This window comes from Chanodichthys erythropterus, chromosome 23 (assembly GCF_024489055.1).
Source record: "Chanodichthys erythropterus isolate Z2021 chromosome 23, ASM2448905v1, whole genome shotgun sequence".
In the NCBI taxonomy this organism is placed as follows: domain Eukaryota; kingdom Metazoa; phylum Chordata; class Actinopteri; order Cypriniformes; family Xenocyprididae; genus Chanodichthys; species Chanodichthys erythropterus.
The window spans coordinates 18,067,390-18,078,610 of record NC_090243.1 but is presented as its reverse complement, the minus strand read 5'-3'; the positions used below and the strand labels follow the sequence as shown (position 1 = coordinate 18,078,610).

Here is an 11,221-nt window from a genome sequence, read left to right as displayed (position 1 = left end):
TCATCAGGTAACCACACAATCAATGGTTCACATACTTATGAATGGGGTTATTTTAATAAATTCAGCTATTGTTTTATCTTGTGAACTAAATGCAAACATATTTTATGTAAAATATCTTACTCAGGACAGTACTAAACAAAAAATAACATGCATTTTTATTATCCCTCTTATTTTATTAAAATAATTCTCATTTTCACAGATTCTGTAAGGGGTTCACATACTTTTTCATGCCACTGTATATATACACATCATACACTCATATAATTCATATTTGCATATGTAGAATATATACATATGAACTATATGAATGTATGAGGTGTGCTGATATTTCTGCTTTTTATTCTTAGTTATTTTATTGATCATTTATCTAAAAAAGTAGCTTTGGTCACATTTTTTGTTGTATATTACTGTACTCAAACTTGCTCTTTCCCATACAGTGAAAACATGAAGTCACCAGAGGTTGTCAATCTCCAAATAAGACAAAAAGCACCAAAAAGTTTAATAAAAGTGGTGCATGTGACATGTGCACTATATTCCAAATCTTTTAAAGTCATACAATAGCTCTGTGTGAGAAACAGCCCGAAATGTACTTAAAAATTTCCTTTCTGTTGTAATTCTTAAATCTTGCCTCCTCATTCACACACGGCATGGTGAAATGACTTGCATATATTATGTATCTTGATATGCCATATTGAATATATTTGTGTATTACTTACAGGAATATAGCACACAAGTCATAAGGAAAATACTTTTATCATACGTTTAAGGTGCCTTTTAATTGTTTTTGGAGCTTCACAGCCTCTTTTATTGTATAGAAAGAAAGTCATACAGATTTAAAATTATAAGAAGGTGTATATCTAATGACCGAACATTCACTTTTTGAACTAACCTTCAAAAGGTGAAATGCTAAACAATTCTGACAGTACGTGTCACAAACAGGGATACGTCACAGTTCTTGAGAATGTGATTGTTAAAGATAGGCATCAATAGATCACTCAGCTCAAGCTCCTTTCCTTTCCTCCGCATTTCATCTGTTGCTAAAATGAACTAAAACAATACTGCCGGAATGTACAGTACACACACCCCATACAATCATGGAAATCTGTGTCTTTTACGGTAGAGCTCTCATACACACAGGCGTCTTTTGGGAAGCCGCTACAAACACACCTACATATAAACATCAGTAACCTTACAAGCACGCAAAGTACAATTACAATTCCCATTATAAACATGAAACACACACACCCTTCCCAAAAGCCACTTCTGTGTATTTGATTTGAACAGGGAGACAGCAGTGTGTGTGTGTGTGTGTGTGTCTGTTTAGATCACTATATCCTCTCTGGAAATATGACTGGGAAATTGCATTTTGTGTGTCTGAAATCAATGACAACACATACAATATAAATGTACGGCTCACCGTCATCTCATTTATCATTAGTAAATCATTTTTATGATGAAGATCGCTTTACATAACATCTGCCTTTTCACTGTAAAGGATGGTAGATGGTAAGCGTGCCATCTTGCACGTCCTCCACATACACCCGGAATGCAAGCAGGCAAGAACGTAGAGGATGTTTCACTCACTCACAGTGAGTCTGTAGAATATTTGTCTTTCAAAACCTAGCAAGTGACTTTAGTTGTGATGGGCCAACATATTATAGTCTAATTTTTAGTAAGTTTGTTTTGTGCTTTTGTCATTTTTATTAATATATATATATATATATATATATATATATATATATATATTTTTTTTTTTTTTTTTTTTTGATATTTAATTTTAGTAATTTAAGATTTATGATTTTCTGAAGTTAAGATCCATATAAATTGAGTGATTTAGTACTCAAAAAGACCTTCAATTATGTTCTGAAGACGAATAAAAATATTACGAGTTTGGAACGACATGAGGGCGAGTAATTAATGCAGAATTTTCATTTATCCCTTTAACAATAACAACACTGATTTTGAGTAATCGGCAAAAGGTCATCCCACTCTATACATACCAGAATCTACCAATTCAGTAGTTTTTGGCCATTAAATTCATGTTCGACACACATATGATTGTCAAATTGCGGTGTATGTTGGCAGCTCACTAGGTTTTAAAACAAAACATCTATTATCACACAAACTATACTCTCATATACTGAAGAACACACGCATCTAGTCTTTGATATGTACAAAAGTACCAGTACTTTGATAAGTACAAAAAATAAGCACTGACATCTGAAGTAGAACGAGACGGCACGCAACAGTTTGACAGCAGAGCCGCGGCACTGTTAAATGGAAAACAAGGCATGCTTTTAATAGTTAAACTACTTTTAATCTGACATGGCGTCTTAAAATGTGGTACTCCTGCACAAGACGCTGAAAAGCAGTGACACATAGCGCAAAAGACATCTGATTAGCATGTTTAGAAAAGTAAAAAAGTAGCACAGATGACTGAAAAAAATGTCCGTAAAAGCATTTAAGTGTGAAATCTGATTTTAAAATGATTAAAAGGATTTTAAAATGATTAAAAAATACCCTCAAGGTTCTGTCATTCTGGAATAACCTAAGGTTGTATCTTGATCAAGGTCACAAGTTCACAGATCAGCCCTGATCAACTCAAAAGCCCAAACACTGATAAACCTCATTTCTCTGCTAAGATGTGAGTGCATGAGTACATGTACCTCTTGATGAGTTTGATGGCTTTAAATGCTTCATCCATGTCCCCTATAGTGAGGTAGAAGCTGAAGTTCAGCATGGCGTCTCGGGTCTGCTTCTCACAGCTCTCCAATCCCACAAAGTCTCGGAGGGCTCGCCGTACCACCATCTGAGGGGACGACGACGGCAGCTGGGGCGTGGCGGCAGGAGTCGAGACCACCTGCCCCTGATCTCCATCCTCGCCCAGCTGACGGGACAGAGAGAAACATCCATTAACGATAAACCTTTATCAAAACGCAAACACTCTTTTTGAAACAAATTAAGAAGGATGAATGAAAAGAGAAAGAGTGATCAAATGGATGATTCTTCTGCTAAATGACCTCTGGATGATGGTGATGATACTCACATCAGGGAGAACGAGTCCTCCCCTCCGAAATAAGAGCTTAACAGCAGCAGGACAGTCAGAATGAAAATAAGAGAAATAAAGCAATGCATGCAAGAAATACAGAAAAATTTATGTAAAGGGGTGAGAAATAGAGATGCATACAGATTCACAGAGAAGCAGGAAGAGAGGAGTGAAGGGTTCCTGTGTGTTTGTACCTTACAAATATAATAGTAATACGGTGTATCTAGAGCCAGTAGAGAGAGCAGCGTAGCTGGTTTGGGCTGCGAGTCCTGCAGGAGGAGACCATGTTCCTGTGTCACAAAGAACATCACCACCATCACGTCCTCCTGCCACGAAAAAAAAAAAAAAAAACATTTTATATATTTTAACTCACTTATTTAGCCCTCATAATGCATAAAGATCTGTTTTGAACCAGAGGAAAAAAATTCTAAAAATGCATAGTTTTTTAGAAAAACACAATTTTTAAAAAGTTTTTTATGAATATATAGAAATTATAAATATGAGAATATGAAAAGATATATATTTTAAAACATTTTAAAAAAAGTGTAAAAAGGCAATAAATGTAGAGCTGAGCCCAGTTAACAATAATCATATTTATTATCATGTTGTATTTTACCTTCTCTGTTTGTGATTTGCTGCTGCTGAGGAGGTCAGAGTTCACAGGAACTGTTTCACACACAAACAGACGTGGCTCATTCTCGTCCCAGAACTGAGAAACAGGGCAGCGGGCGGCCAACTCCCCCTCACACTGAGTTCTTAAAATTAAATACAATTTGTCACAATAAAAGTTTGCTTATTTTATGCACTTCAATCATCTCCGTTCCTGTGAGACCACGCTAACAAACATGTTGTCTCACGGTACCTTTGACTGTCGTCGGACTGTGCGAGACTGCTCTCTGGCCTCCCTGTGAAGAAGTCGAAGTAAGAAAGTGTGTCCAGCTCGATGTCATAGAAATACACTTTGTTATCTGGCCGCCCGTTCACCTACGATGAACAAAGACGAGAGTCATTGGCAAAACCTGCACATACAAATTAAAAGATCCTATCTATCTATCTATCTGACTGTCTATCTATCGCGGTTTTTGATTCTGTCAGTAATGTGCTCGTCTCAACGATTAAGACATGCAGGTGTAAGTATGAAAATAAGTGTAAAGTGCCTTTAAGAATTGTCTTTTTTGTACCTGTGTAATGAGGACGCTTAGCTGACTGCCGCTGGCATTGCATTTGACTGATCTCAGAGCGCCCAGGTCAGGAATGAGCTCACATAGGTTCTTTGTGACGCCCAAGGGTTTGGCCTCCCTGTGCACACACACACACAAACACACACACATTATACACACATACATACATTTACACATGTTTGTGTAGAATCGAGTGTGTGTGTGTTTACCTGCGTGTGAGGTTAAAGACTCTGACGTGAGACGTATCTGTTCCCACAGCCAGGTAAGATCCACACACACTCAGCAGCGTCGGGTTTCCTTCTGCTTCAGAAAACACCAGCAACTGCTTCACAGTGCCCTGCACACACACACAAATTTGGAAATGTGAACATTCACTGTGTACAGTACAGTGTGTATTTTCATATGTTAAAGAATGTGGACGTGGGTGGAGAGTGTATTTATGGTCATCACTTCTGTTTTATAGGTCAGTGTGTGGTGCGTACCTGCGGTGTGCGGATCTGGACGCGGTTGGGTTCTATGGTATAAATGTTTTCTTCATGTAATGCAAGAGCAGCAGACTCACACTGGAAAGATCCTAATGAAAAAAACAGAATTCATCAGAAAATGACTCTAGCATTGACATATAAATAGGTCCAGATTGTGTGTGGTGCTGCACATCCGTCAAGATGTATTAGTACCTGTGCTGTGTAGTGTTTGTCCTGATGGCTCGTACACTGTGATATATTTCCCATTCCACACCGCAACCATATCCTGTATAAACAAAAATAATGTAGAAAAATGTGTGATTTTTAATAGTAATATTTATTTATTTTATGTATACATTTTTTTTCTTGTTTTACGAAAATTGTGGAAATAAATGTCACTGGTCCTGGCAATAAAAAAGACCGTCTACAATCATCATATCATCTCGTTTGGTGATGGGAAAATCATTATGTTTTGATAATAAGAAAGAGAAAAGGGCTTTGTGTTAAAAGCTTCTGTGTGAATGTGTTACCTTGGTAACTTGCACGGCTCTGATGTGTGTGTCTGTGTGGAAGGTGATGTGTGTGTTGGTGTTGAAGTTGGCCAGGCTGAGGTGTGTTGGTGTGAGCTGCACTGCTGCCATCTGCTGGCTGTAATGAGAACACATCACATGCTCTGATAGAATCACTACACCACTGCTGCTGCAGACGGCCAACAGATGAGAACTCGAGCCCCACTACAGACAGAAAGACACGGGGAGAGAGACTTCAGACATGCTATATTTATAATAAGTTTATATACATTATTAGTATAACTTTTTTTCCCCTAAATTTGAAATAACCCTGAATATACCTCAGAAGGGTGCAGTACCTGTAGCTGGGTGATGTTTCCTTCCACCTCTGCTGGTGTCTGGAGTTTCCATTGTGTTTTTGAGTCTCCTTTCTGATCACTCACTGTCACCATGTGCCACAGAGCCACACGACCCCTGCTGGTACCTGCCGCAAGAACTTCTGCAAATGAAGATCCAGATTAGTTCTTATTAAAATAACATAGTCTTATACATTTCAATATCCCATGAAAATTAACCATATAAGGCTGCAAGTCAAGCATGTCAACATCAAACAAGTAGTGAGTATAAAATCATGCTCATATTTACTTAATATTTTTATCTAAAGGTACTAACAATGCATTCAAGCTATACATTTTATCAGTATACTTTACCAGGTCATAAAAAACTCATTCTATCAAATGTGATACTTCTGTGTTTTTTTTTTAGTAACTGAATATCCTTAAAAAAAAAGTTACATTTACTTGATAAAACGGCATAATATTTTGTATCTAGTTTTTGCACAAAATCTAACAAAATTGTATCTATCTAACACAAGTTTCTGCATTAAACTTAATTTTTAAAATGCAATTTATTGTTATTTATTCTTCAGTGTCACATGATCCTTCAGAAATCATTCTAATATGTTGATTTGCTGCTCAAGAAACATCAATTATTATTATCAATGTGGAAAACTGTTGTGTAGAATTTTTTTCATGATTCTTTGATGAATAGAAAGTTCAAAAGAACAGCATCTTAAATAGATCTCTTTTCTAACATTATAAATGTCTTTACTGTCACTTTTGATCAATTTAATGCATCCTTGCTGAATAAAAGTATTAATTTCTTTCCAAAAAAAAAAAATAATTCTTAGATTCTTAGAATGTTACAAAAGCTTTCTATTTCAGATAAATCACATATAGAGATAGATACAGTTGTCACAGTGGAAGTCTTACGTTTAGAAGTGCAAAAGGACACACAGTTGAGCAGCTCTCCTTTCTCAAAGCCCAGAGACTCATCCAGCGATAGAGCATAATGATCGTCCAACTCTACATCCCACAACCTACACAAACATACACACCACCATCAGAACATTTCAGGGCATCTGTTGAGAAACTATAATATACTTTAATAAACACTGTAAAACCACATAGAAGACTAAAATTTGATGTTAACCTGATGTGTTGTTCTCCTGATGCTGTGATGAGCAAACCGTTTTCTGTCCACACAATGTCTGAGTGCTGCCCACCTCTGCTACTGAGCTTCACCTGCACACACACCAGGGTTATTATAGTTAACTAAAACTAAAACCATTAAAAAATCGGATGCTTGTCTGGATTTTGCGATCTGATTGGCTGTTTTCATAAAAACCTTGTATATGAGGTGTTATCTGATTGGCTGTTACCTTACTGATCTCCTCAGCGAACCCTTCCGGCCCAAGAGTGAACTGCGAGAGCAGCAGTGATTCTGTCACCACGGCAAGAACGGCTCTCCTCTTGGAGTACCACATCTTCTGTACCGCACTCTCAACGGACAGCAACGCCACACTCCGCGCCTGCTCATCCACGCTGAACACGCTCCCTAAAACACACAGACACACAGTTAGAACAAACACAGAGCGACTGTACGTCATCGTAAATGTCTCTCACCATCAGCTGTACTGATGTAGAAGGCCAGTCCTTCCTGTGATCCCAGTGCAAACGCTGCTCCTTTATTGCTCTTCTTCCAGTTAAACATGTCCAGAGCGCTTTCATCCCCGCTAACAGCAGCACGGGCCAGCATCGCCACATCCCTACAGATATTAAACGGAAGATTCACATTCAATACACTTAAATGTAAATGTATTTCACGATGGAAACTAAGGTCAAAGATCCAATAAGTTCATAGTAACGATTACAACTAAATACAACTCAAAACTTCCTCTCTGGTCCAGCTAGAAGAACATTTCCTGACACTAAACTGTTCAGAAATCATCACGGTATTGATGTGATGTTAAATGAGACTCACTCAGCAGGCGGTGGAGGTCTAAAGATGCAACAGGTCAATGGTTTACTGTAGTCATGTTTAATCAGAGGAGATCCCTGCAGTTTCCCTCTAGCGTCCACTCGCCACACCGCCATTACACCTGCCTGCAAAATACACATACACACAATTTCAGCTCAACTTCAAACATAAGCATTTATTATATATTATACGCAATGAAGGTGAAAGTGTGTGACCTGATCTCCCGTGACCAGTCTGCTGCCGTTACTGCTCCACTCCAGCACTGTGATGCAGGCGGTGTGTGTGTTGTTGGGCAGGGGTGTGTGTTCTCCGGAGGGGTGTGAGAGGAGAACGGTCTCGCCCGTCTCCCACCCCACAGCCAGCAGGGGTTTAGTCGGGTGCCACTGCAACAACGAAGGGCTGAATCCCCGTTCCACATGACACAGCTCAACATGCTCCCCCTGATGACACAAACACACACACAGATATTACAGAGCACATTAAAGTGACACTATTGTATGATAGAAGAAGTTTAGATATCTATCATAAAATATAACATTCAAATTGAAAAGAGCAATCTCTGTTTTTAACTATTAAATAATGTGTAAATTAAAACTATTTATTTAGTTAGATTAAGACTGAAATGATAAAACAACACATACACTACCGATCAAAAGTTTGGAATAATTAAGATGTTTTAATGTTTTTGTCTCTCATGCTCACCAATACAGCATTTATTTGATCAAAAATACAGTAATATTGTGAAATATTATTACAATATAAAATAACTGTTTTCTATTTAAATATATTTTAAAATCTAATTTATTCCTGTGATGATAATGCTGGATTTTCAGCATCATTACTCCAGTCTTCAGTGTCACATGATCCTTCAGAAATCATTCTAATATGATGATTTGCAGCTCAATAAACATTATTATTATTATCAGTGTTGAAAACAGTTTTGCTGCTTGATATTTTTGTGAAAACTGTGATACTTTCAGGATTCTTTGATGAATAGAAAGTTAAAAAAAACAGCATTTATTTCAAACTTAAATCTTTTGTAACATTATAAATGTCTTTACTGTCAATTTTTATCAGTTTAATGCATCCTTCCTGTACTTGTTTCTTTAAAAAAGTACTTTTTTTTAATACACATATTTTTGAATAATAGTATATCACAGTTTCAACAAAAATTTGAAGCAGCACAATTGATTTCAATATGCCAAATCAGCATATTAGAATGATTTTGAATGAATCTGAATGATCATGTGACACTGAAGACTGTTGTAATGATGCTGAAAATTCAGCTTTGATCACAGGAATAAATTATATTTTACAATATATTCACATAGAAAACAGTTATTTTAAATTTCACAATATTACTATTTTTACTGTGTTCTTGATAAAATAAATGAAGTATTATTAGTAAGAGAAATATTTCAAAAACATTAAAAAATCTTACCGACCCAAACTTTGTGTATATATTGCAGAAAATGTATATTATAATAAACTTGTCTAAGTATTGTACAGAATGCATTAACAAGCAGTGATGGTGTACAGAGATCATCTCACACCTGTTGCAGGTAAAGATCCACACAGCCACCGGTGGAGGCATTCACAGACCCCACGGCCAGCACACACACACTGGAGTGCCATGAGACGAGGACCGCTGCTCCACTGCTGTCAGGGGCCTCCACACGATGATCAAAATACACAGCCATGACTCACAGATCTGTGAAAATAATTATGAAACAATATTAATATCATAAAGCACATCTAACAGCAGTCATATGATATTGATAATACTGATTGAAAACCTAAATATGACAGCTAAAATATATATAAAAATGATTTAGTGAGACTTACTGCCCAAATATAAAAGTACTGTGGTGGTACTATGGTAAACTGAAGGAATCAGATTATACCATAGTATTTTGATACATACTGTATGTTTACCATATCCATACACAGTGGCATTTAAATGGAAATGTAGTGTACTTATAATTTTTTCTTTAAGGTAGTATCCAAAACATGTTACTATGAGCAAAAACATGGTAACGTTATTTCTACATAGGTGTGACTCCTCAAAGTTAACGGTTTGCTGCTCTGATAAAGTTGCAGATAATATGCGTTTCTAAAGCTGGGGGAACTACTGTGGCAATATCTTGTGCTGTTGTAATGTCACTGTCGAAACGTAAAGGTGAATGTTGTTTACATCTGTTTAATGTTAGTAAATCTAGCGCTAGCCGTGTTAGCTAATCCACACCGAGGCCTGCCGCTTTAAAAACGTTTCAAATAACGACTGTTTCAATAATTTACCTGAGACCTCTTCCACTCAGCACTGCCGTTATGACCGTGTGTTTTTCGCGCAGCATATGTATGATTTTGACAATAAAAAATGAAATTAGCCCTTCGAGTTTTACGACGCGTGAACAGTTAGCCGTGAAGCGTCTTTTTCGGTTGCCCAGACAACGCCAAGGGGAAGAAGCGAGAAGGGGCGGGACTGAACGCGGGCGTAGCGTCTCAACCAATGAGGTGAAGCGCGTAGAATGGCTAGTATTTTGGTTCCAGCACATGTGATTCGGAGTCAGAACACATCTAATCTATCTAACTTGATAATATGTGTTTGCCGTCAACAATCAACACACCAACCCATTTGATATTTGAAAAGAGTTTGGTCTGGAGGAATAGAGGGGGTAACGGATTTTGGTAACCTTAAATACTGCCATGTCGGATTTGGTGACCCTGCTGTATTTGCAGCTGTTCACATCAAACTAAAATGAATATAAAGTGTAGGAGATTAGACACAGCCAGAGTGAATTTGGGTAACAATAAAGCCATCCTGTGTGAAATAGTGGAGAGTAACAGATTTTGGTAACCTGTTACGCTGTCTTATTGGATTGGTGACCCTGCTGTATGTCTGTTGCTTTTCACATCTGAGCAAAATGCTCTTTAAGATAGTAAATGGAGAAGGTTAGATATCACCAGAGCGAATTTGGGTAGAATTAAAACCATTCTGGAAGAAATAGTAGTGGGTAACAGATTTTGGTAGAGTAACAGATTTTGGTAACCTGTTACGCTGTCTTGTTGGATTGGTGACCCTGCTGTATGTCTGTTGCTTTTCACATCTGAGCAAAATGCTCTTTAAGATAGTAAATGGAGAAGGTTAGATATCACCAGAGTGAATTTAGGTAACAATAAAGCCATCCTGTGTGAAATAGTGAAGAATAACAGATTTTGGTAACCTGTTACGCTGTCTTGTTGGATTGGTGAACCTGCTGTATGTCTGTTGCTTTTCATATCAGAGCGAAATGCTCTTTAAGATAGCAAATGGAGAAGGTTAGACATCTACAGAGTAAATTTGGGTAAAATTAAAACCATTCTGGAAGAAATAGTGGGTAACAGATTTTGGTAGAGTTACAGATTTTGGTAACCTGTTACACTGTCTTGTTGGATTTTGTGACCCTGCTGTATAACTGCAGCTTTTCATATCAGAGCGAAATGCTCTTTAAGATAGCAAATGGAGAAGGTTAGACATCTACAGAGTAAATTTGGGTAAAATTAAAACCATTCTGGAAGAAATAGTGGGTAACAGATTTTGGTAGAGTTACAGATTTTGGTAACCTGTTACACTGTCTTGTAGGATTTTGTGACCCTGCTGTATAACTGCAGCTGTTCATATCAGACTAAAATGCTTTCTAGTATATAAAGTAGAGAAGATTA

The 11,221-nt window shown here is 37.3% G+C and overlaps 1 protein-coding gene across 2 annotated transcripts in view; it reads right to left on the bottom strand.

Moving 5' to 3' along the window:
* ift140 (intraflagellar transport 140 homolog (Chlamydomonas)) overlaps positions 1-9,958 on the bottom strand; it is a 35,743-nt gene extending 25,785 nt beyond the window's left edge. Inside the window, exons 1-18 of one of the 2 annotated variants that reach the window (XM_067377313.1) lie at positions 9,818-9,958; positions 9,073-9,230; positions 7,735-7,959; positions 7,523-7,644; positions 7,165-7,307; positions 6,921-7,096; positions 6,692-6,783; positions 6,472-6,578; positions 5,560-5,699; positions 5,222-5,425; positions 4,905-4,977; positions 4,710-4,801; positions 4,437-4,564; positions 4,228-4,345; positions 3,909-4,030; positions 3,663-3,801; positions 3,241-3,372; positions 2,667-2,887 (exon numbers count right to left, since the gene is read on the bottom strand). In XM_067377313.1, the coding sequence (XP_067233414.1) occupies positions 2,667-2,887; positions 3,241-3,372; positions 3,663-3,801; positions 3,909-4,030; positions 4,228-4,345; positions 4,437-4,564; positions 4,710-4,801; positions 4,905-4,977; positions 5,222-5,425; positions 5,560-5,699; positions 6,472-6,578; positions 6,692-6,783; positions 6,921-7,096; positions 7,165-7,307; positions 7,523-7,644; positions 7,735-7,959; positions 9,073-9,219 (2,381 nt within the window). In that variant the 5' untranslated portion in view covers positions 9,220-9,230; positions 9,818-9,958. Of the gene's footprint in view, positions 1-2,666; positions 2,888-3,240; positions 3,373-3,662; positions 3,802-3,908; positions 4,031-4,227; positions 4,346-4,436; positions 4,565-4,709; positions 4,802-4,904; positions 4,978-5,221; positions 5,426-5,559; positions 5,700-6,471; positions 6,579-6,691; positions 6,784-6,920; positions 7,097-7,164; positions 7,308-7,522; positions 7,645-7,734; positions 7,960-9,072; positions 9,231-9,364; positions 9,544-9,817 lie in introns of those variants that run through there. The other variant, XM_067377314.1, reaches the window with a different exon arrangement.
* Positions 9,959-11,221: the final 1,263 nt, after the last annotated feature.